The sequence below is a fragment of the Saimiri boliviensis genome, chromosome 21, assembly GCF_048565385.1.
Source record: "Saimiri boliviensis isolate mSaiBol1 chromosome 21, mSaiBol1.pri, whole genome shotgun sequence".
Classification (NCBI taxonomy): domain Eukaryota; kingdom Metazoa; phylum Chordata; class Mammalia; order Primates; family Cebidae; genus Saimiri; species Saimiri boliviensis.
In genome coordinates, this window is record NC_133469.1 from 12,776,177 (window position 1) to 12,801,654 (window position 25,478).

General features: G+C 43.2%; 1 protein-coding gene across 2 annotated transcripts; it reads left to right on the forward strand.

Annotated features, from left to right (window-relative positions):
• On the forward strand, positions 1 to 24,310 carry DDX17 (DEAD-box helicase 17). Of its 2 annotated transcripts, none has more exons than XM_039463230.2 (13): positions 1 to 291; positions 6,474 to 6,624; positions 8,164 to 8,263; positions 10,358 to 10,491; positions 10,795 to 10,860; positions 14,171 to 14,312; positions 14,760 to 14,920; positions 15,004 to 15,176; positions 15,983 to 16,093; positions 16,358 to 16,419; positions 18,391 to 18,450; positions 22,416 to 22,658; positions 23,558 to 24,310. In XM_039463230.2, the coding sequence occupies exons 1-13, from the start codon at positions 242 to 244 to the stop codon at positions 24,061 to 24,063; spliced, it is 1,959 nt and encodes a 652-aa protein (XP_039319164.1). In that variant the 5' UTR covers positions 1 to 241; the 3' UTR covers positions 24,064 to 24,310. The 2 variants fall into 2 exon arrangements, with proteins under 2 accessions (XP_039319164.1, XP_039319165.1); XM_039463231.2 differs by having other exon boundaries at positions 22,416 to 22,652.
• The last annotated feature ends 1,168 nt before the right edge of the window (positions 24,311 to 25,478 follow it).

Sequence of the window (25,478 nt, forward strand, 5' to 3'; positions counted from 1 at the left end):
AAACCTGCCCACCGGCTTTATAGCCCCGATTCTCTGTGTTTTGCTCCCGTCTCCGACGAGAGAGGCGGCGACGGTGGCGTCTGCGACGGGAGACAGCGCGTCGGAGCGAGAGAGCGCTGCGCCTGCCGCCGCCCCAACAGCGGAGGCGCCGCCGCCATCGGTCGTCACCAGACCGGAGCCGCAGGCCCTCCCGAGCCCGGCCATCCGTGCCCCGCTCCCAGATCTCTATCCGTTTGGGACCATGCGCGGAGGCGGCTTTGGGGACCGGGACCGGGATCGTGACCGTGGAGGGTAAGGGTGGGGGAGGAGAGGCCTGGCGTGGGGGTGGGGAGGCTGCTTCCTGGGTAGGCCCAGCGGACTGCGGGCCTCAGAGCCTTGCTCCCGACCCCGGGAGGCGAGGCGAGACGGCGGTTTCGTTTGCGGGCCTCGGACCAGGGTCACTCGGACCCGGGAAGGGCGGCGGCTTGGCGACGCTGGGCCCCCTTGGTGCGGACGGCCGTCGTGGCGCGGTCCGGCCTCGTCCCAGCCGCGGGGTGGGGGGGGGGTCGGGAGGGCGGCCTGGCCGCAGCAGCCCCGGCCGGGGTGTCGGGGCCTCGCCTGACTTGCCGGCTCTGCAGCCTGGCCGCTTCGGGCGGGCCGTTTGATGTCTCCAGGCCGCGACCTTCCTCTGGAAAACACGGATCTTCCTAAGAGAAGACTTCATTGAGCCCGGGAAAACCTTTCACGAAATGGCAGCCTTGACATTCTGTCCCCAGGGTTCCCTTTATGGCACTGGAGACCGAAAGACCGACTTTTTATTTTTAAAAATAGGTTTTAACCCTCTTCAGTCATATTTTGAGTGGGAGAAATACTTTGGGATGTAAAGCAGTGGAGTTCCCATCTGAATGATCGTGTTTAGGGGAAGGAGAGTTTAGCTTTGATTTTACGATTTCAGCCTTTTTCCCCCCTTGTTGGACAGCAGCATCAACTGGTCGGTCTCTCTAGAAAGTTCTTGGTGTTGTGGACCGGGCGCGGTGCCTCAAGCCAGTAATCCAGTATTTTGGGAGGCCGAGGCAGGGCCATCTCCTGAGGTTAGGAGTTCGAGACCAGCCTGACCACCATGGAGAAACTCTTTCTCTACCAAAAATACAAAATTAGCCGGGCGTGGGGGCACATGCCTGTAAGCCCAGCTACTCGGGAGGCTGATGCAGGAGAGTGGCTTGAATCCGGGAGATGGAGGTTGCAGTGAGCAGAGATCGCATCATTGCGCTCCAGCCTGGGCAACAAAGCGAGACTCCATCTCAAAAAAAAAAAAAAGTCATTGGTATTATAATGCCAGAATTACCGGGTTGGAAGTTAACATGGGTTTAAACCTAAAGTTTCCAGACATTTAAATTTTACTGTTAAAAGAAAATGTCGCTTAAGAGATGTTCTTATTTGTGCTACCACTTAGAAGAGCGGTGTCTGGACAGGCCGGGTGCAGTGGCTCATGCCTGTGGTCCCAGCACTTTGAGAGGCTGAGGTAGGCAGATCATGAGGTCAGGAGTTTGAGACTAGCCTAGCCAATATGGTGAAACCCCCGTCTCTACTAAAAATACAAATAACTAGGCTTGGTGGCGCACACTTGTAATCCCAGCTACTTGGGAGGCCGAGGCAGGAGAATCGCTTGAACCTGGGAGGTGGAGGTTGCAGTGAGCCGAGATCGTGCCACTGCACTCCAGCCTCCGCCGAACTTCCCCCGTCTCCCAAAAAAGTGATGCCACTGTGTGTGTGTGTGTGTGTGTGTGTCGCCTTGTTCAAGATCCCAAACTATTGTGAACCTGTTTCCTCCTCTGAGGAAGGGGTAACTGCCTTTACTTTGATGTGTTGTCAGGAATTAAAAGATAATGGATGTAATTGTCTGTCTGTGGTAGGGCTCTGTTAACGATATTTTCTCCAAACATTTTTGTCTTTTGTGGTTCAGATATACAACTACCAGATGTACTACTAGTCACAACCACTTCAGTTGCTACTTTTTACAAAATTAAAATTTTGATTTATACCTTATTAGGAAGGAAAATAGTTGATTTCATTTTAAGTTTAGAGGTGGAATGTTTGCTCAGTGTTTTACCGTATTGCTAAGTTTAGAAGTGAATTTCGATACAACTAGTTAGAAAAATAATTTGACATTATCTAGGAAAGTCGAAAACAACCCAGAAATTCCTCCCTGAGCTTTATACCCTACACTGTAATGCCTAGAGCAATCCTTGCGCACGTGGCCCAGCATCCTTATACATGAAAATTTGTATACCAGCATTCATGACAACAGGATATTAGAAGCAACTCAAAAGTCTCAGTAAGTTGTGAGTAGTTGTGCCATTGAATACAATTGAATGGGGGGGGGATGGGGGGACTTAGATTAACAGTAAGTCACAGACATGTTGAGTTAAAATGCAGTTTGTGGTAGGGTGACACATTAAAGGTTATGTGCAAAAATGACAGGAAAGGAATGGTTAACAAAATTGAAGGTAGTGGTTAGGGTGAAAGTTGTAAACGTGAAATAGGCACATAGAGGGGGCTACAAGGTACTAACAGTGTTCTGTTTCTTTATAATGGGTGTTTGGGTTAATACTTCCTTTCCCCATATATCTGCTTTAAAAAGTTATTTGAAAGGAGGAAAAGTGAATTATTGATCCATACTTGACTATCAGATGACATTTTTAAAAAATTTCAAATGAACTGGCCTTTCAAGGTCTGCCCCAGCTCTCCCTTTCCCAAGACATGCTCTTGATTTGAATTGCTGTTCTACTCTTAACTGAACATTACACAGTTGAAGTGGTTACTTTGAAAAGGAAGTAAGTGAGGTCAGTTCATGTATTTTACATGTGTGATGGAAAAATGATAGGCATTGTACATTTGAAGTATGATTTTTAATGTTAACATGAATCTTCAAAGCTGAATTTTTTTGCAAAGCCAAGTTAAATTGTTAATTGCTGACTGGATAAAAACATTGCAGGAGCATATTATACCATAGTACGATGTGCATGTTTAAAGATACCATGGATATGCTCAAAAGGAAAAGGTTTTCTTGAATTTTGAGGTCATTAATTATGTCAGCATTAATTATAAACATGGAAGGCAGCATATTTTCCAAGAACTCCGTGTTTCAAATTAGATGTTTAGTGTGGAGTAGTATATCTTGAATAAATAGCCAGAGAAATACGGAGAGAGGAAAAAAATACATAAATGGTAATGATTAGTTTAAAGCCTTACCAGGAACCTTACTTTCAAAAGTTTTATTTTTTCCTAGATTATTAAGGTTTGGGTATTATTGCAGTGCAGCAGTAATAAATATAATTTGCAGGAGTGATAATCCAGAGACTTTGTACTTCTTGAAAGGTGCCTTATTTAGCTGCATGATCAGCAAGTTCAGGGATGGCGATTGAGGTGGCCTTTTGGTCTGTTCACCATTGCACTATTGAGCCTTAAGCTGAGGAGCATGTTAAAGATGTTGACATGTGTATCCCGATGCTATGTGCTCGTCCTGTTCTGATTCTTATTTTACTGCCTCAGCGGTGGTATAAGGAATTAGCCAAGTTCTACCTGTTGAATGTAGGTATCCAGTGATCCCAATGAAATTTTCCTGTTATCAATTTTTGTTACATTTGTGTTTAGAGGAATGTCTAGCAGGTTAAGCCAGAGTTCTAATGCTTTGAATTGCAGGAAATTGAGGCCCTGTAGGTAATACATCTGCTGCAGCCTGTCAGTTATAAAGTGGAACTTTATATAAGATGATATGGCCAGGCACGGTGGCTCATGCCTGTAATCCCAGCGCTTTGGTTTTGGGAGGCCAAGGCAGACAGATCATGATGTCAGGAGTTTTTGAGACCAGCCTGGTGAACAGGGTGAAAACCCATCTCTACTAAAAATAAATAAATAAATAAATTAGCTGGGCGTGGTGGTGCACACCTGTAATCCCAGCTAATCTGGAGGCTGAGGCAGGAGAATTGCTTAAATCCTGGAGGGCAAAGGTTGCAGTGAGCTGAGATTGTGCCACTGCACTTTAGCCTGGGTGACAGAGCGAACCTCTGTCTTGGGGTGGGGAGATGATGTTACAAGTGGGTTAGAATGGGAAAAGGAACCAAAATTAAGTACAGTATATTACAATGAGTAAAGAAATTTTGGCCAGGCGCGGTGGCTCACGCCTGTAATCCTAGCACTTTGGGAGGCCAAAGCGGGTGGATCACAAGGTCAAGGGATTGAGACCATCCTGGTCAACATGGTGAAACCCCATCTCTACTAAAAATACAAAAAAATTAGCTGGGAATGGTGGCGCGTGCCTGTAATCCCAGGTACTCCGGAGGCTGAGGCAGGAGAATTGCATGAACCCGGGAGGCCGAGGTTGCAGTGAGCTGAGATTGTGCCATTGCACTCCAGCCTGGGTAACGAGAGAAACTCTGTCTCAGGAAAAAAAAAAAAAAATTGTCAGTGAAAAAAATGCTATACAGTTTGTATGCCAAACAAAGCCCTGCACTTCACAAGATTGAAATAGGGAAGATGAAGTACATCACAGTGTTAAGATAGTTCTACGAAAAGTAGCTTCTGATTTGTTAAATTTTAGCTTTGGCTAGTGGTCATATTTGCATTCCCCTTGAGCTTGTCTGTTGTGAAAGGTATGTACAAAGCGGGAAGTTGATCTTGAGTAATTAGTTAACTTATAAAACCGTAAATAAGTCTTGTTAGTGGCTTTTCTGTACGTTAATAATACTGTTTGGGAACAAGGAGAAGATACAAGGTAAAAGTAGAGACGAAGAAGGAGAGGTCATAAATCTATGTTCAGCTTTTTTTTTTTTTTTTTTTTTTGCTATGGAGTCACCCTCTGTCTCCCAGGCTGGAGTGCAGTGGTGCCATCTCAGCTCACTGCAACCTCTGGCCTCCCTGATTCCAGCTGTTCTCCGGCCTCAGCCTCCCAAGTAGCTGGGATTATAGGCGTGCACCACCAGTGTACAGGGTTTCTCCATGTTGGCCAGGCTGATCCAGAACTTCTGACCTCAAGTGATCTGTCTACCTCGGCTTCCCAAAGTGTTGGGATTGTGAGCCACTGAACGTGGCTTGTTCAGCTCTTTTATTAGAATAAGCTAAAAATGAAGACCAGTCTACAAGGAGTGCTCTTCACAGTTTAAAGGGGGAAGGGCCCAAGAAGCTATTCTAAGATTGAGGGACATGCTTGGAGTGTATTTTCCTCCTTGTCCACGATCTTGCCTTTAACTGAAACTTAAACTAATGTCATCTTTTGCCTGCCTGTCTGTTATACAAGAGTAGAGACTTGTTTGTTTTATTTACTTTAGTAACTCCAGCAGGGCACCACTTCAAATAGTAACTGATACATAGTTGGCACCTAGTAACTATTTCTTGACTGAAATGATGCTTGCTTGTACTGAGTGCTTGTGCTTGTTATGCCAGATACTTTTTTTTTTTTTTTTTGAGATGGAGTTTCGCTCTTGTTACCCAGGCTGGAGTGCAATGGCGTGATCTCGGCTCACCGCAACCTCCGCCTCCTGGGTTCAGGCAATTCTTCTGCCTCAGCCTCCTGAGTAGCTGGGATTACAGGCACGCACCACCATGCCCAGCTAATTTTTTGTATTTTTAATAGAGACGGGGTTTCACCATGTTGACCAGGATGGTCTCGATCTCTTGACTTCATGATCCACCTGCCTCAGCCTGCCGAAGTGCTGGGATTACAGGTGTGAGCCACCGCGCCCGGCTGTGCCAGATACTTTTTTATAGCACATTATACATTATTAGGTCATTTTCTCAGCAGCCTCTGAAATAGTGGTATTATTTCTTTTTCTTTTTTTTTTTTTGAGACAGAGTTTCGCTCTTGTTACCCAGGCTGGAGTGCAATGGCGCGATCTCGGCTCACCGCAACCTCTGCCTCCTGGGTTCAGGCAATTCTCCTGCCTCAGCCTCCTGAGTAGCTGGGATGACAGGCACGTGCCACCATGCCCAGCTAATTTTTTGTATTTTTAGTAAGAGACGGGGTTTCACCATGTTGACCAGGATGGTCTCGATCTCTTGACCTCATGATCCACCCGCCTCGGCCTCCCAAAGTGCTGGGATTACAGGCGTGAGCCACCGCGCCCAGCCGGTGGTGGTATTTCTAACTTGCATAGGAAACTGAGGTGTGTAGAAGTTAAATAATTCGAATCTAATTATACGGTAAGTGGCAGAATAAAAACTCAAATCATGTCTGGTTCCAGAATCTGTGATTGTAATCCTTAGAATGTATACAGGAATTTTTTATTTTTCACCTATTATAGCCATACTCATAAACAGTTATTTTTGTTGGGTAGTAAAGGAAGTTTTATACACTTCTCCATACCTTTAAATAGGAGTGAATAACATGATCTTTTGGAGGTAGGCTGGTAGTAGTCTACCTTTTTTGAATCTTTTTATGGTGTGTAAGATATATTACTTCAAAAATACTGATGAACTGAAAATTCTGATGTTCCTAGATTTGGAGCAAGAGGTGGTGGTGGCCTTCCCCCGAAGAAATTTGGTAATCCTGGGGAGCGTTTGCGTAAAAAAAAGTGGGATTTGAGCGAGCTCCCCAAGTTTGAGAAAAATTTTTATGTGGAACATCCGGAAGTAGCAAGGCTGACTCCAGTAAGTTTGTGTGTGTGTTTTAATGTACAGATTATTGAACCAGTAGACATAGTGGTTAGAGTTTATTCATACACTAGTGTTGCTGTTTTACATTTTATTCTAGTGTGGTGATATTTTTCTTTTTTAAAAAATTTTTTTCTTAATCACGTCCCCTCCCCTCCCCACAGAGACTAGGTTTTGCCACGTTGCCCAGGCTGGTTTCGAACTCCCTAGCTTGAGCAATCTACCTGCTTTGGCTTCCCAAAGTACTGGAATTAGAGGTGTGAGCCACTACACCCAGCTGATATTTTTCTTATATTCTTAACTGAGATCAGTAATTCTCATAAAAGGGGGCCAGTTTAAATATGCACTTAATTTGTTTTCATTTGTTGATAATGCTTCCTAATTTATTATACATGATTGAAACTGTATTGTATATTAGGTCATGTCTTTTCAACTGTCAGTGAAAAAAATATATTGGTGTTGTCTTTTTCTTTTTTGAAATGAGGTCTTGCTCTGTCCCCCAGGATAGAGTGTTGTGGCATGATCTTGGCTCACTGCAACCTCTACCTCCCAAGTTCAAGATTTTTTTTCTGCCTTAGCTTCCTGAGTAGCTGGGATTACAGACACGTGTAACTATGCCGCACTCTTCCCCCCCACTGTAGAGCAACTGTGCCCGGCCAACATTGTCTGTTCTTGTGCCTCATTATCATTGTTTTGGACTTTTCAAATGAAATGGTTACTCTTTCAGAAGGAAGTGTAATAGAGTACTTGGGTCCAGGTTCCACTTTTTCTTCCTCTTCCTAGTTCTGACCTTGGGCGAGTTACTTAAATACTCGTTTTCTCCTATAGAAAATAGAAGGCCGGGCGCGGTGGCTCAAGCCTGTAATCCCAGCACTTTGGGAGGCCGAGGCGGGTGGATCACAAGGTCGAGAGATCGAGACCAACCTGGTCAACATGGTGAAACCCCGTCTCTACTAAAAATACAAAAAATTAGCTGGGCATGGTGGCGCGTGCCTATAATCCCAGCTACTCAGGAGGCTGAGGCAGGAGAATTGCCTGAACCCAGGAGGCGGAGGTTGCGGTGAGCCGAGATCGTGCCATTGCACTCCAGCCTGGGTAACAAGAGCGAAACTCCGTCTCAAAAAAAAAAAAAAAAAAAAAAAAAAGAAAAGAAAATAGAAATCTTGGCTGGGCGCAGTGGCTCACGCCTGTAGTCCCAGCACTTTGGGAGGCTGAGGTGGGCAGATCATGAGGTCAGGAGATCAAGACCATCCTGGCCAATGTGGTGAAACCCTGTCTCTACTAAAAATACAAAAAAAAAAAAAAAAAAGCCCTTAACAGAAAAAAAAAGAAAATAGAACTCTTAATCACCTACATCATTCATTAGCTTACAAATTAAGTAGGAGCCTTGCAAAGTTAAAGTGATATGTATTGAAAGTACTATGTAAACATTTACCGTTGTAACTGTGGGTTGGATAATTGTTCAGCTAGCTTGGAACATAAATTTTGAACGTTTAGAATAACTAGTTTACTAACTTACTTCATTTTTTCCCGTAGTATGAGGTTGATGAACTACGCAGAAAGAAAGAGATTACAGTGAGAGGGGGAGATGTTTGTCCTAAACCTGTGTTTGCCTTCCATCATGCTAACTTCCCACGTAAGTGTTCTTCAGTCTAGAACCTTGATTTGTTAAATTGGGTTGAATAGTAGTCATGGGTAGTAGGTTATTAAAACTTGAGCCAGGATTGGGATTTTGTTGAAAGGATAAGAGATTGTTTTTATGCTCATCTGTTCTTCTGTTCTTGTTTTGTTTTGTTTTGTTTTTTCTCTTTTTAATTTAGTTATCATTTTGAGATGGAGTCTTGCCTTGTTACCCAGACTGGAGTGCAGTGGTGTGATTTTGGCTCACTACAACCTCCACTTCCCGGTTCAAGTGATTCTCCTGCCTCAGCCTCCCAAGTAGCTGGGACTACAGGCGCCCGTCATAATGCTTGGCTAATTTTTGTATATTTAGTAGTGATGCGGTTTCACTGTGTTGACCAGGCTGGTCTTGAACTTTTGGCCTTGTGATCTGCCCACTTTCGGCCTTCCAAAGTGGGATTACAGGCATGAGCCACCATGCCCAGCCTGTTCTGTTCTTGTATTTAGACTGAGAATTTCTTTTTTTCTTTTTATTGAGGTTCTTATCTTTTTCTAGGAATTTGTTCTCTCCCTTTTAGAAGACAGCAGAATGAAATTGCTTTCTAGCTGGATATAATTTGAATTTGGTAAACAATAAATGACTACCATATTCCCATGTACTGTTCGACTCTTTAGGGTAATGGTTTTCAAATTTTGGGGAGAGGTAGACAGCTATTCTAGCAGCATTTTTCCCCCCTCTTTTTTTTTTGAGACGGAGTTTCGCTCTTGTTACCCAGGCTGGAGTGCAATGGCACGATCTCGGCTCACCGCAACCTCCGCCTCCTGGGTTCAGGCAATTCTCCTGCCTCAGCCTCCTGAGTAGCTGGGATTATAGGCACGTGCCACCATGCCCAGCTAATTTTTTGTATTTTTGGTAGAGACGGGGTTTCACCATGTTGACCAGGTTGGTCTCGATCTCTCGACCTTGTGATCCACCCGCCTCGGCCTCCCAAAGTGCTGGGATTACAGGCTTGAGCCACCGCGCCCGGCCGTCCCCCCTCTTTTTTGAGATGGAGTCTCACTTTGTCGCCCATGCTGTAATGCAGCGGTGCAGTCTCAGCTCACTGCAACTTCTGCCTCCAAGGTTCAAGCAATTCTCCTGCCTCAGCCTTCTGAGTAGCTGGGATTACAAGCACCAGCCACCACTCCCAGCTAATTTTTATATTTTTAGTAGAGACAGGGTTTGACTATGTTGGCCAGGCTCGTCTCAAATTCCTGACCTCCACCCACCTCATCCTCCCAAAAGTGCTGGGACTATAGGTGTGTGCCACCACACCTGGCCTATAGCAGCTTCTTAATAGCTGGTCACAGATTAAGTAGATACAGAAAAAGCGCTTTGGAGAGATGAAGCTGGGTAAATCTTATCTTCGGTGAGCTTAAAAGTTTATTAAAGCCATCTCTGGGGCTCATACCTGTAATCCCAGCACTTTGGGAGGCTGTGGCCAGTGGATCATGTGGTGAGGCGTTTGAGATCAGCCTGACTAACATGGTGAAACCCTGTCTCCACTAAAAATAAAAAAATTAACCCAGCGTGTTGGTGTGTGCCTATAATTCCAGTTGTTTGCGAGGCTGAAGCAGGAGAATGGCTTGAACCTAGGAGGTAGAGGTTGCAGTGGGCTGAGAGGGCTCTACTGCACTCCAGCCTGGGTGACAGAGGGAGATTCCGTCTTAAAAAAAAAAAAAATTTCTTTAAAAACCCTTTTGAGCCGGGCGCGGTGGCTCAAGCCTGTAATCCCAGCACTTTGGGAGGCCGAGGCGGGTGGATCACGAGGTCAAGAGATCGAGACCATCCTGGTCAACATGGTGAAACCCTGTCTCAACTAAAAATACAAAAAAAACTAGCTGGGCGTGGTGGCGCGTGCCTGTAATCCCAGCTACTTAGGAGGCTAAGGCAGGAGAATTGCCTGAACCCAGGAGGCGGAGGTTGCGGTGAGCCGAGATCGCGCCATTGCACTCCAGCCTGGCTAACAAGAGCGAAACTCCGTCTCAAAAAAAAAAAAAAAAAAACCCTTTTGGCTTCTGCCCTTAGTTTTAAACACAATAAAATGTATAAAATAAAATTCTCTTACAGAATATGTAATGGATGTGTTGATGGATCAGCACTTTACAGAACCAACTCCAATTCAGTGCCAGGGATTTCCATTGGCTCTTAGTGGCCGGGATATGGTGGGCATTGCTCAAACTGGCTCTGGGAAGACGTTGGCGGTATGTATGAGCAAGACAATATCCTTGATAATGTGGTAACTTATTTTGCTATTCTAATTGTCAACGTACGTTCTCGAGAAGTTCTTCATAAAAGTGCAATTCAGATAGTGTTGGTACTATTTTAGTTATTAAATATATGGAAGCATTTTATGTACAAATTTGCATTGCCTCCTGTATATAGATAGCAATGGTGAGTTCTGTTTTTCACTTTACTATTTATGCATTAATTCAGTAATTATTAAGATAGTATTAAGTATCTTAGATTGTACTTGAAGTGTAAGGTTGTCATTCTTCCCTCCCCAGTATCTCCTGCCTGCAATTGTTCATATTAACCACCAGCCATACTTGGAAAGGGGAGATGGCCCAATCGTAAGTGTGTTTCAGTTTGTTTGTAATTCTAAGAAAAAACTACAATCTACTGACTATTGTATTTTAGGCATGATGCACATTATCCATTTGTACTTTTTTTTTTTTTGAGACGGAGTTTCGCTCTTGTTACCCAGGCTGGAGTGCAATGGCGTGATGTCGGCTCACCACAACCTCCGCCTCCTGGGCTCAGGCAATTCTCCTGCCTCAGCCTCCTGAGTAGCTGGGATTACAGGCACGCGCCACCATGCCCAGCTAATTTTTTTTTTGTATTTTTAGTAGAGACGGGGTTTCACCATGTTGACCAGGATGGTCTCGATCTCTCGACCTCGTGATCCACCCGCCTCGGCCTCCCAAAGTGCTGGGATTACAGGCTTGAGCCACCGCGCCCGGCGTTGAGTTTCGCTCTTGTTACCCAGGCTGGAGTGCAGTGGCGCGATCTCGGCTCACCGCAGCCTCCGCCTCCTGGGTTCAGGCAATTCTCCTGCCTCAGCCTCCTGAGTAGCTGAGATTACAGGCACGTGCCACCATGCCCAGCTAATTTTTTGTATTTTTAGTAGAGACGGGGTTTCACCATGTTGACCAGGATGGTCTCGATCTCTCGACCTCGTGATCCACCCGCCTCGGCCTCCCAAAAATAGTCTTGTAAATGTTTGTAGAGCAGCATAATTTTATGGTTTGATCATTTTCATTTATACTACCTATAAGTTGTTTTTTTTTGTTTTTTGTTTTTTGTTTTTTGTTTTTTGTTTTTTTTGAAACAGTCTTGCTTTGTCGCCAGGCCTGGAGTGCATTGGCTTGATTTTGGCTTACTGCAACCTCTGCCTCCCGGGTTGAAGTGCTTCTTCTGCCTCAGCCTTCTGAGTAACTGGTACTACAGGCACATGCCCCGACGTCCAGCTAATTTTTTTTTTTTTTTTTTGAGACGGAGGTTCGCTCTTGTTACCCAGGCTGGAGTGCAATGGCGCGATCTCGGCTCACCGCAACCTCCGCCTCCTGGGTTCAGGCGATTCTCCTGCCTCAGCCTCCTGAGTAGCTGGGATTACAGGCACGCGCCACCATGCCCAGCTAATTTTCTGTATTTTTAGTAGAGATGGGGTTTCACCATGTTGACCAGGATGGTCTCAATCTCCTGATTTCGTGATCCACCCGCCTCGGCCTCCCGAAGTGCTGGGATTACAGGCGTGAGCCACCGCGTCCGGCTAATTTTTGTTTTTTTAGTAGAGACAGGGTTTAACCATTTTGGCCAAGATTGTCTTTATCTCCTGACCTCGTGATCAGCCCACCTCGGCCTCCCAAAGTGCTGGGATTACAGGCATCCGTCACTGCACCCGGCCTACCTATGAAGTTTATTTTAAATTTTTTATTTTTATTTTTTGGAGACAGTTTTGCACTGTCACCCAGGCTGTAGTGCAGTGGCACAATCTTGGCTCAATGCAGCCTCCACCCCCTGGGTTCAAGCAGTTTTCCTTCGTTAGCCTCTGAGTGGCTGGCACTATAGGTACATGTCACCATGCCTGGATAACTTTTGTATTTTTTTTTTTTTTTTTAGTAGTAGAGACAAGGTTTCACTACGTTGGCCAGGCTGGTCTTGAACTCCTGACCTTGGGTGATTTGGCCTCCCAAAGTTTTGGGATTACAGGTGTGAGCCATGGCGCCCAGCCTACCTGTAAGATTTAAGTAACAGTCCTCAAACATTTTGAATGTGTACTTTTTTTGTTGTTGATGGAGTTTTGCTCTTGTTGCCCAGGCTGGAGTGCAACAGTGTGATCTTGGCTCACCACAACCTCTACCACCTAGGTTCAAGCAATTCTCCTGTCTCAGCCTCCCGAGTGGCTGGGGTTACAGGCTTGTGCCACCATGCCTAGCTAATTAAAAAAAAATTTTTTTTTTTTTGAGATGGAGTCTCGCTCTGTTGCCAGGCTAGATAGAGTGCAGTGGCATGATCTCAGCTCACTACAACCTCCACCTCCCAGGTTCAGGTATTTCTCTTGCCTCAGCCTCCCGGGTAGCTGGGATTACAGATGTGTACCACCACGCTCAGCTAATTTTTGTATTTTTAGTAGAGATGGGGTTTCACCATGCTGGCAGGGTGGTCTTGATCTCCTGACCTCGTGATCTGCCTGCATTGGCCTCCCAAAGTGCTGAAATTATAGGTGTGTGCCATTGCGCCTGGCTAATTTTTTATGTTTATAATAGAGATGGGATTTCTCCATCTTGGCTGGGATCGCCTCGAACTCCTGACCTCAGGTGACCTGCCTGCCTTGGCCTCCCAAAGTGCTGGGGTAACAGGTGTGAGCTACCACACCTGGCCTTGAATGTGTACTTTTTAAATTTCTTTATATTTTTTTCTTTTCTAGACTGCTCAGCAGGACTTTTTAACTTTTTTAAGAATTAAGCTTGCATTTGTCATTTGTATTTATGAACAGGTACAGTATGTCTCAAGATATAAGAAGGGACTTCTTTATATACTACATCACATATGTCTGACAGCATTATCATTAGTTGATATTTAATGGATCAGTACACAAAGCAAGTTTCATAATTTGAATGGTATATGATACGTTGATTTTTGTATTTTGGCCAGATTGTACATAGTGTTGTCAGATTATGTGTACATTTTTGTTGTTTTTGCCTAATCCTCCTGGTGAAGTGCTTAAACTAGAAGTCAGGAATGTGTCATTCTGCCAGTTTTGTGACTTCTCGTTTAGGTCAGGTTGACCATCCAAAATTTCAAATTTTAGGCTGGGCACAGTGGCTCACACCTTTAATCCAAGCACTTTGGATATAGTCCCAGCTACTCAGGAGGCTGAGGCAGGAGAATCATTTGAACCTGGGAGGCAGACGTTACAGTTAGCCGACGTTGCACCACTGCACTCCGGCCCAGGAGATAGAAAGGCTCCGTCTCAAAAAGCAACAACAACAACAAAACAGATTTTTGAGAACCAATGTGATTCTCAAAGTAAATAGTTGCTAGAGCATTTTGCATTTTCAGATTTAGGATGTTTTAACCTGTAAATGAGAGTTGTATACACAAAACCAGGTAATAAAATGTGTATCTCCATTTAGATAGTATGTATAAACTGTATTGATTGATAATGTGTCATAGTAAAAGTAATGAGGATACTAGTATTCCACATACTAAATATGAAGTTCTAATAATTTTTTCACACATTCCATTGTACCCCCCTCACCTTACTTTGAATGTACCAGATCAGACAACAAAGAATTAGTTAGATTAGCATTTTGTTTTTGTGTTTTTGTTTTGTTTTAACTTGGGATGGGGTCTCAAATGTCTTTTTGTTGGTTTCAGTGTCTAGTTCTGGCTCCTACCAGAGAGCTTGCCCAGCAAGTACAGCAGGTGGCCGATGACTATGGCAAATGTTCTAGATTGAAGAGTACTTGTATTTATGGAGGTGCTCCTAAAGGTCCCCAGATTCGAGACTTGGAAAGAGGTAATACTATATAGTGTATAAGAATTGTTAGTTTGTCTTACTTTACCAATTCCTGCAGATGAAATTGAAAAAGGTGGGTTCTTATGGAAAATTCAGAATTTCAGCAGCTTAGGAATTCTCAGATGTGACTAAAATAGCTATTTTGAGAGAGAAGGTTCGACATGGCTGGAAACTTTGAAGATTTGATGATTGTACACAAATCCTGACATAATGCTTTTGCAGGTACTGTGTTGAAATTTAGCTTCTCTGCAGCATTGAGTACAGCCACCAGGGCTGGTGGTGCTTTGTTTAAGTTTTTGTAGAGTCAGGGTCTTGCTATGTTGACCAGGCTGGTTGTGAACTCCTGCCTCAAGTAATCCTCCCACATCACCTTCCCAAAGTGCTAGAATTAGAGCGGTGAGCCACTGCACGTAGCCAATTAGCTTGATCTTTGGTTTTGTTTTACAGGTGTTGAGATCTGCATAGCTACTCCTGGACGTCTGATAGATTTCCTGGAGTCAGGAAAGACAAATCTTCGCCGATGTACTTACCTTGTATTGGATGAAGCTGACAGAATGCTTGATATGGGGTTTGAACCCCAGATCCGTAAAATTGTTGACCAAATCAGGGTGTGTAAAGCTAATAATAAGCAGTCTTTATTCCATTTGTCCAAGTTCCTTAGCCTGAAAGAAAGCCTTTGCTTTTTTGACAGCCTGATAGGCAGACATTAATGTGGAGTGCAACCTGGCCAAAAGAAGTAAGACAGCTTGCAGAGGATTTCCTTCGTGATTACACCCAGATCAACGTAGGCAATCTGGAGTTGAGTGCCAACCACAACATCCTCCAGATAGTGGATGTCTGCATGGAAAGTGAAAAAGACCACAAGTATGAAAGAGATTTTACTCTCTGATAATGCTGATAAATCTTTTCTAATAACCCTCGAAAATTAGTATTCCAAGAACCAGTAGTGTATTTTGAGGCCTGAAAGCATTAAAAGCATTGCTAGCTTTCTGATAATCCGTCTTTTATATTATTTGTTGGAGCATTATGGTTAAATGTGAGCAAGGGTTCTGAATCCTTGGGTTTGAATCTCAGCTCTAGTGTTTATCAGCTGTATAGTTTTAGACAATTTTATGTCTTGGTGCCTTAGTTTATTTGTGAAATGGGAATAATACCACTCAACGCGAGACTTGCTGTGAGGATGGTATGAGTCAGTATTTCTTGAGCACACAGCAGAACTTCAGTACTCTTATGTCTATTAAACTTTTTTTTTGAGACAGAATCTCACTCTGTTGCCAGGCTGGAGTGCAGTGGCGCAATCTTGGCTCACTGCAACCTCTGTCTCCCAGTTGGAAGCGATTCTCCTGCCTCAGCCTTGTGAATAGCTGGAATTATAGGCCTTCACCACCAGGCTCAGCTAATTTTTGCATTTTTAGTAGAGGCAGGGTTTCACCATGTTGGCCAGGATGGTCTCGATCTCCTGACCTTGTGATCTGCCCACCTCGGCCTTCCAAAGTGCTGGGACTACAGGCCTGAGCCACTGCGCCCAGTCTATTAACTATTAAAAAAATTTTTAAAGGTAACGTGTGAAGAAAGTACTGTAGCTTTGGGAGTTGGTATTGCAGACATAATCTTCCACGTAATACATAGAGAAATACTTTCTGTGTGGTGACTGCATTGTTGGTTTTCAGACTGATTCAACTGATGGAAGAAATAATGGCTGAAAAGGAAAACAAGACAATAATATTTGTGGAGACAAAGAGACGCTGTGATGATCTGACTCGAAGGATGCGCAGAGATGGGTGAGTATAGCACCAAGGCCATTCACCTCTGGTATTCACCTCCGGTAACTTTATAGTTACTGGAAATTTCTAAATTGATATTGTAAATGCTGTGTAGTATTTAATAATGCCTGTCCATGCAGTTTGCTCTTTTAATGAGTATAGTCGTCTATTCATTGAAGCCCAACAAACCTTACCAAAATTGCATGATAGCATTTGTCTTTAAAGCTTGATTTGCCTCTTTTAAAAAGATTTTTAAAATGTTGGTCACTTTTTTTCTGATAGTTGGCCAGCTATGTGTATCCACGGAGACAAGAGTCAACCAGAAAGAGATTGGGTACTTAATGGTAAGTTTAAAACTAAACATTTTCTGTTGATTTTTTGTTGTTTTTCCCCTGTAAGTGAATGTCCACGCTGTATTTTAGGGATAGGCAAACTTTCTGTAAAGGGCCAGATAGATAGTAAATAGGTTTGGCTTTATAGACCAAATAGTGGTCTCTGCTATAGCCACTCAGCACTGCTGTTGTAGGACAAAAGTTGAAGGTCATAGTATGTAAAGAATGGCCTGGACTAGGCACCTGTTGGTGGCTTATGCCTATAATCCCAACACTTTGGGAAGCTGAGGCAGGTGGATCACTGGAGCCCAGGAGTTCAAGACCAGCCTGGGCAACATAGTGAAACCCTGTCTCTAAAAATTAAAAAATAAATTAAAAATTAGCCAAGCTTTGTGGTGCATACCTGTAATTCCAGCTACTCTGGAGATTGAGGTGGGGGGATTGGCTTGAGTCTAGGAGACAGATTAGAGTGAGCCAAGAGCGTGCCACTGCACTCCAGCCTGGGTGACTGAGTGGGACCCTGTCTCAAAGAGATAATGTGGCTGTGTTTTGACAAAATTTATTTGCAAAAATAGGTGTTGTGCCAGATTTGGCCCAAAGGCCAGTTTGTCTTATTCCTGTTGTAGTTAATTGAATTACTGAGGGCACTTTTAGCATGTCCTAACAGTTCTTTAAGGTCCACAATGCTGGTTTTTCAAACTTTTTCACAACTTTTCACCATTTACCTTAAAGTCTTCCAATTTTTGCTTCTGATTTTAAAAATGTAATTACCATTTGGGGAGAATTAAACCGTTACTGAGATGTTCAAAGAAAAATTTTTCTTAATTTTTGATTCATATTTTAGCATATTTCCTGCCAGTACTTTGTTTTTTGTGTTTTTTTTTCCAGGACTTTTTTTTAAAGATGGGTTTCGCCATGATGGCCAGGCTGGTCTTGAACTCCTGACCTCAGGTGATCCGCCCACCTCAGCCTCCCAGAGTTCTAGGATTACAAGCATGAGCCACTGTGCCCAGCCCTCAGGACTTCTCTTAAGGGAAGGCCATTGAGTGAAACAGAGGAGACCATATTAAGAAATAGGGCTGGGCGCGGTGGATCACGAGGTCAAGAGATCGACACCATCCTGGTCAACATGATGAAACCCCGTCTCTACTAAAGATACAAAAAATTAGCTGGGCATGGTGGTGCGTGCCTGTAATCCCAGCTACTCAGGAGGCTGAGGCAGGAGAATTGCCTGAACCCAGGAGGTGGAGGTTGCGGTGAGCTGAGACCGCCCCATAGCACTCCAGCCTGGGTAACAAGAGCGAAACTCCATCTCAAAAAAAAAGAGAGAGAAAGAAATAATACACAGCTGGGCATAGTGGCTCACGCCTGTAATCCCAGCACTTTGAAAGGCCAAGGTGGGCAGATCACCTGAGGTCAGGAGTTTGAGATGAGCCTGACTAACATGGAGAAACCCCATCTCTACTAAAAATGTAAAATTAGCCGGGCATGGCGGTGCATGCCTGTAATTCCAGCTATTTAGGAGACTGAGGCAGGAGAATCGCTTCAAGGCAAAAGGCAGAGGTTGCAGTGAACTGAGATCGTGCCATTGCACTCCAGGAGCCTGGGCAACAAAAGCAAAACTCGGTCTCAAAATAATAATAATAATATGCATACCTCTTGGAGGAAAATAAGTTATTTTCATTTCACATCTTTTAAACTTGCCTTCTATTGCCCCCCAACTTCTGGTTGTGTCTCATTTGGGAAAAAACGGAGAAAAAATTCTGGCATATGTTAATTATGTAACAAATTGCCATACTATCTTAACGTAATTTTTTGTTTATTATCCTGCTGAAGATGAATGTAATAAAGATTTTCAAAATCTCGTATCTATAAGAGCTTGGGATTTTCTGACACCATTATTTGAAATTTTAACATGGTAGTATAAACAGATCAGATAGCTAGGAATGCTTATTTGATGATGATTATTGTTTGTTTTTACAGAGTTCCGTTCTGGAAAGGCACCCATCCTTATTGCTACAGATGTAGCCTCCCGTGGGCTAGGTTTGTATAGATAGGTGTCTCTGTCAATGGTATATGTATCTTTTGGTTTAAAGATTTGTTATTTCAAAATCAAACCTCAAGTTTAGAAAATTATATATACATGTGGTTAGATTTGAAAGAAAAGAATACAAATCGTGATTCTCCCCATTTCCCCTCCCCACAGTTTTTTTTTTTTTTTAAACTTTGGTTTTCCCCCACCCCTCTTTTATTTTCAAAGTCTCTTCCTGCTCCTAACAAACAGGCTTTGGTCTGCAGCAGGGCCTAGGCATGACTATTCGAACAGTTAGAGGGAAAAGAGACAGTCAGTTGAATGGCTCAACTTCTCTGGTGGTGTTTTCTGGTTTGATAGAATAAGCCTGACGAAACCTAGCTATTGTAAACTAGTTTCTTCAGTTAATCTTTTCCCTATCCCTGTCTGTTTAAGCTAGATGTATACAGAGAGATCCAGTTTTATGAATGCTTATTAGATGGAGTTTAGTAAGTCTGTAACATAGTATCAGAATAGCAATCAAACTTATATTTGCCCAGTTGAATTCACTGAGGTCAGATTATCATGGGCATTTGACTGTCCTCTTCTCTTGCCCATGTCCTTTTATTCATAGGTGTGTTATCCAATTGAAGAGTTTAATTAAAAGATGGTTTTCTGTAATTTTTGACGTATTACCATTTAAGATACGCAGAGAATTTTATGGTAGTTTAGGCCACTATCCTGAGCTAAACAGATCTAACTCAGAACTTCAATATTTTAAAAAAGATTATTTCAAGGAAATCCTTAAATTATTGACAGGTATTTAATTTGCCTAGTAAGTAAGAAGTAAGGTGAGCAGTGCCATATTATTCCCTTATACTATTTAATTTAAAGAGAACAGGTATTCAAACTGGAATACGAAAGTAATGAAGCTTTTTATTCCATTGCACTCATCATTCCCTCCTTCAGAGGTGGTGACCTGCAGCCATGACGGAAAAGTTCTCTCTGCCCCTCTGCCCTCTGAGGTCATGTCTGGATCTGTGCCATTAGAACTTGGGCCTGTTGGGAGAGGAGGCGGAGGCCTGAAAGCAGTTTACATAAACGCTTTCAGTAATGGTTGGTTTTTAAACAGGCTTGCTATGTGCTGGTAGCTTCTTTGTGCATCTTGCCTAGACAATTAAAAATATTTGCTCCCCCTTGCATTTCTAAACCAAATTAATTGGCTACCATTAGAATAACTTAGACTCTTCATCCCACCCCCCACTCATCCAAGTGAGGGGAGAGGGAAGGTACCCGAGTCTGTTTCTTGTTACTCAGCATCAGTGCTTGTTTTGGGCCCCTTTGTTTGCTGCCTTGTAAAAAAATCAAAAGAGGGAGAAAACCCACCAAAATGGCAGAAATCTGACCAATGTCCTACAAGATCCTGGAAAGTGAAGGCTTCTACCTCATAGACAGGGGTGCAATTTTCAGCTGAGTCACCAGGCCTTTTTTCACTTCCTGTCAAGCGATGGTCTCTTAAATGTTCCCTTCAGGTAAGTTCTTTGATTCCCATAATTTTATAATAGTCATCTTAGGCTATCACTTCCCTTTCCACTGGGATAGTTTTTATTTTTCCTTTTTTTTTTTTTTTTTGTTTAAACTACACACTGTTAAACTAAAAGTATTGAATTTATTTTGTTTTGTTTTTTAACAGAAGCTTTGATATCAGCTGCAGATCACTCAGTACATGGCCGTGGCAAATCTACATTGGCCGGAAGCAGCTCTAGATGAGCCTGTTGGCTAGATTTAGTCCCTCCTAATTAGTGAGATTAGGCCATGTCATAGGGCCTTTCAGACAAAAGGTTCTTATCCCAGGCAGCTGGCCAAAACATTAACTTTCCATTTCTTACCCTGCTACAGCATCTTCTAGAAAGCCAGCAAGATAATATTGTGGCAGTGCACAGATAACATCAGGGTAGACTTGACTGGAGAAAACCAAATTCTGCGCTTGCTCCTATGTGCCCCCAGCCAGCTGTGTGCGCGCACACAGGACACCTTTCTAGTATGAAGAACTTGCATCATGTCTGCCCTCTATTGAACACCCCCAGAAATACTTCCAAGTATTAGTGTGTGAACTGTTGACTCCAGCCCCTGGTGCTTTCTGCTAGGAAAGCACACTTATGCATCCAGTGTAGTAATTGAACTTGTTCTGCTGCCATGGTCATATGCAGTGGAATTGTCTAAGGAGCATTACTGTAGCTCTGAAGATGTCATGCAGTAGAATTCCCCACCCCGTGTCTTACATCCACCCTGGCCCTGTAAATTCTTTTTTCCTTTGTTGGCGTCAACGACCCTAGCCGGAGACTCAAGCTGCCCCCTGTGATAAGTGCCTTCTCGTCTTTCTGGTGTGATTCAGGACTTTAGGGGTCAGTAAAGACCGAGGAGCCTTTATTGTAATAAGAAACAGACATAAAGCCCCTTCTTCACAAACCCCGTAATAACAGCTGATTTTTTTTTTAAATCATCTCCCCTTTCTCCCTTGAAATTAATCCAGTCTGGGCAATAGATGCAGTCTGACCCTTTGGATGTAACTTATATTTTTTTTTTATTAATTATTTTTTTCTACAATCACCCCAATTATCCTTGGGGGAGGCGTTGGAGGACCTGAAATTTTTACCCGAACCCAGGTTCTCCGGCGCTTGGCAACCAAATGGGGCTACAGAGAAGCATCTAAGCCAGTTCACAGAGCGAGCGTGTGTGGGGACTTCTCACTGCCACGGACCCTTGATGCATGCTCCCCGCGCTCCAGTGGTCCCGTGTCAGAAGGCGGAGTTTTCGAAAGGAGGCCGCCAAAAATAAAAGGCAAAGAGACGGGATCGGCTGCAGCGGTTTCCCAAAGGAGGAGGGAGTGTGCATCGGTCTGGTAACAAACAGAGAATGTTTTTTAATTATTTATATCACAAAAATCTGTGTTTTATCTAGGATATTTTCTGAATATTCTTTGTAAAATGCAGATTTTTTTCCACAAAACAGTAGGATTCTTTGTTATATTCTTAAAATTGTTTGTTTAAGTAGGTAAAAATAGACATTCAGCTGAAAGCATTACACTAACATTTACATTTTAAGCCTTAGGAGGTTATTCAGCCCAATTCCCAGCAGTGGACAGAATACTAAACTTGTCTCAAGGTTTCATGGTTTTTCCCACATTCTTTGGCTGTTAATTTAATTTCCCAGGTCACATAGACAATCATTGATAATTGAAACAAGCTGAGTTGAAATAACCTTGAGTTGAGCAAAAATATCCTCATTTTGGCAGAAGCTGGGCTTGGTAGTACAGTAAAATTTTAGTGTAATGTGCTCTTGTAATTGAAAGGGGAAAGATAATCTGGATGTTTCTGCAAAGGAAAATAGGTGTGTACTTAACAACTTTGGCTCTACTCAGTTTCTTAAAAATATAAGAGTGAAAAACAACCTAAATTTTTTGATTAAGTTTCCTTTAAATTGTAGTAATACAATATATGAAGCTCCTTTTTTTACTTTGCTCTGTGACTGGTTTAAAGGTAAGTTTGTTATGTTGTTGGTAGATTTTGCCAGGCTTCTCCCAACAGAGTAGAAGTGATTTGGCCTTGTAACTTAACAGTGGTTTACCACTTTGTTCTATGTCCCAGTTTTTAAAAGGAAAGTATTGGAATTTGGGTCTGAAGACCCATCTTGGTGTAACTCCTGTCAGTGTATTGGTTAAAATGTAGCAGAGGCAGGAGTTTGGATGGTTGGATGGGATTCCCTTAGGATTCTACAGCCAATAAAAATGCCACTTTTCCATGCATGTCCCAGGAATCAGTCCTCTTTTACTCTGTTGGGATGAGTCTCTTTTTGTTTCTGTTCAGAGTGGTTACTAACTTCACTTTCTTTCCTCTTGCTGTCATCTGCATTCGTGCTTCCCACCTGTTGTTGGCATGTCCTTTACCTTCTCTTTCCCTGCCACATCAACCTACCCACTGACTCATCGACATGGAAGATGTGGAAGATGTCAAGTTTGTGATCAACTATGACTATCCAAACAGCTCAGAGGATTATGTGCACCGTATTGGCCGAACAGCCCGTAGCACCAACAAGGGCACCGCCTATACCTTCTTCACCCCAGGGAACCTGAAACAGGCCAGAGAGCTGATCAAAGTGTTGGAAGAGGCTAATCAGGCTATCAATCCAAAACTGATGCAGCTAGTAGACCACAGAGGCGGCGGCGGTGGCGGGGGTAAGGGTAAGTCCTGGAGTTTTCCAGGTACTGCTGAGGTATCTTTTTCTGCTTATCGTACCTTGTTTTTAGTCGTTTTTAACCATGCAAAGGCCTAAGTATGTTGCCTAACAACAAAGGACACTGCTTCATGCTTTTTGTAACCTTTTTCAAGTAAGAAAACGTGTGGTTTGTTTTAATAGTCCTACTTTTGCAGCACAATATTAAGTACATGGTGCTTGTGTACACTTAAGCTAAATTGTGAATTTTTTTTTTTTTTTTTCCTTAAAGACTGGTCTGAGTTTTAATGTGGTTGCTTTTGCGGAGCAGGGGTGGAGATTAGAGTCTCACTCTGTCGCCCAGGCTGGAGTGCAGTGGCGTGATCTCAGCTCTCTTTAATGAACTCTGCCTCCTGGGTTTAAGCGATTCTCCTGCCTCAGCCTCCCAAGTAGCTGGTACTATAGGCATGTGCCACCATGCCCAGCTAATTTTTGTATTTTTTGTAGAGACAAGGTTTCACCCTGTTGGCTGGTCTTAAACTCCTGACCTCAAGTGACCTGCCTGCCTCGGTCTCCCAAAGTCCTGAGACAACAAGTGTGAGCAGTGTGCCCGGTCATGGTTGCCTTTTTTAGTACTTTCAAAAATGCTTAGTAGTATATTAGCTTTTCAGTTTTCCATACGGAGAGATCAGTCATTTTACACTGTTGGGTGGTGGGTACAAACAGACATAGGATCTGGGCTTCCTGACTCACAGTTTCATATTCTAGGACCATGTTTCTTGATTATCCTCAAGTTAAGGACCTAAAAGGGTTGAAAAGGTCTGGTGTCCTTTAATGTTTAATACTTTTGTACCCAGTAGAATTTTGACATTGTTATGTTTAGATCATATATCTGGCCTCAAAATTTTCCTTATATCTTCCCATTAGGTGGTCGTTCTCGATACCGGACCACTTCCTCAGCCAACAATCCCAATCTGATGTATCAGGATGAGTGTGACCGAAGGCTACGAGGAGTCAAGGATGGTGGCCGGAGAGACTCTGCAAGCTATCGGGATCGTAGTGAAACCGATAGAGCTGGTTATGCTAATGGCAGTGGCTATGGAAGTCCAAATTCGGCCTTTGGAGCACAAGCAGGCCAATACACCTATGGTCAAGGCACCTATGGGGCAGCTGCTTACGGCACCAGTAGCTATACAGCTCAAGAATATGGTGCTGGCACTTACGGAGCTAGTAGCACCACCTCAACTGGGAGAAGTTCGCAGAGCTCTAGCCAGCAGTTTAGTGGGATAGGCCGGTCCGGGCAGCAGCCACAGCCACTGATGTCACAACAGTTTGCACAGCCTCCAGGAGCTACCAATATGATAGGTTACATGGGGCAGACTGCCTACCAATACCCTCCTCCTCCCCCACCTCCTCCTCCTTCACGTAAATGAAACCACTCAAGTGGTAGTGACTCCTGCAGACTTCATTACATTTTAAGGAACACTTGTCTTTCCTTTTTTTTTTTTCCTCTTCACCTTTCCTTTTTCTTTTTCTTTTTTTTTTTTTAATTTTTTCTTCCAACCATTGTGATTTGTCTTTCATGCAGATTAGTTAGAATTCACTGCCAGGTTTCTTCTGCCCACCAAAACGATCCAGTCTGTAATAACATTTTGTAAAAATATATACGTATATAGCCGACTGGAAGAGATTAATTTCTTCCCCCAACTTCTTGCATGTTGAAGATATTTGAGCTATTTTTCATCTTAAAGAGTAAGGTATTAGACCCTTTTGTGGGAGCCCATCTTTTGTTTTTCTGAGTTGGCGGGGAAGGGGGGAGGGGGGAGGAGAGGGCTGAATTGTTTTGCAGAGGAAGATGGCACCTGTGCTTTAAAAATTTCTCATTGCTGGGTTGGAAAACCAGGAGGGATTTCCCTGCACATTTTCTATAGTGCTTTTAAGTGTTTTTCAAGTTGGAACAGGTTTCCTCAGGCTGCCTGTTTTGACTGGCTACTTGAGTGCATTTAACAGTTAAAAATTACTAATTGGTTTTATCTCCTTTTACATTCTGCCTTCCTACCCCCATTACTGAAAAATAACCATTTTTGTGTCAAGTTAGAAATTGAATTGCTGAGTCTTATGTATCCTTTAAATTAAAAACCACAAGTGTTTATTGCAGTGGTTAAACTCTAGCATCTCAGCATCTGGGTGGAAGCGGCCCGTATTTCTTCCCAATATAACTGGGGACCATCTGTGAAATTCATTTTCAAGCCAGACAGCTGCTGTGAGCAAATGAAAGTAAATGCTCACTGGTAATGCGCTAACTAGTTTTTGTATTGACCTGCAGTGTAAAAAGCATCTTAATTATAAACAATATATTCAAAATGGGCAAATGCAGTGTAGAGCTAGAATCAAAGCTACTCTTTGCCAGTTACTCTGCCCTTTTGGCAGTTACCTTGAACAAAGAATCTTAAGGGTTTATTAAGAACTCTTGTTTTCTTCATACCCTGTTCTCTGCAGTGCTTTCTAACAGCTTCTGGGTGCAGATTTTCTTCGGCATCCTTTTGCACTCAGCTTATTACAGGTAGGTAGTGCTTAAGAAAAGTTATGGAGGACTAAAGCCTAAGGCCTTTTCACTTTTCCTCCATCTGAAGGTCGGTGAGTTCATCCTCTTCATTGTAATGCTGTTTTACCAATAGTTTTTAGAGCAGATGGACCCAGAAAGAATTTTCTGCTGTTGTGTTCACTGCAACAGGATAAAGACAGCCCCAGAAACCCCTTCCGGATCTGAAATGGAACTTAATTTTTATGCTGTTAATTGGTATTCATTCACAGTGCAGTTAAAGGTGGAAGGCTCCACTGCATTCTT

Bases quoted from the DNA above. Each gene is read 5' to 3' on its own strand.
- DDX17 (XM_039463230.2), top strand. From the start codon at position 242: ATGCGCGGAGGCGGCTTTGGGGACCGGGACCGGGATCGTGACCGTGGA. The intron at 292-6,473 runs GTAAGGGTGGGG...TGATGTTCCTAG, and splicing joins CGGGATCGTGACCGTGGAGG to ATTTGGAGCAAGAGGTGGTG. The intron at 8,264-10,357 runs GTAAGTGTTCTT...ATTCTCTTACAG, and splicing joins CCATCATGCTAACTTCCCAC to AATATGTAATGGATGTGTTG.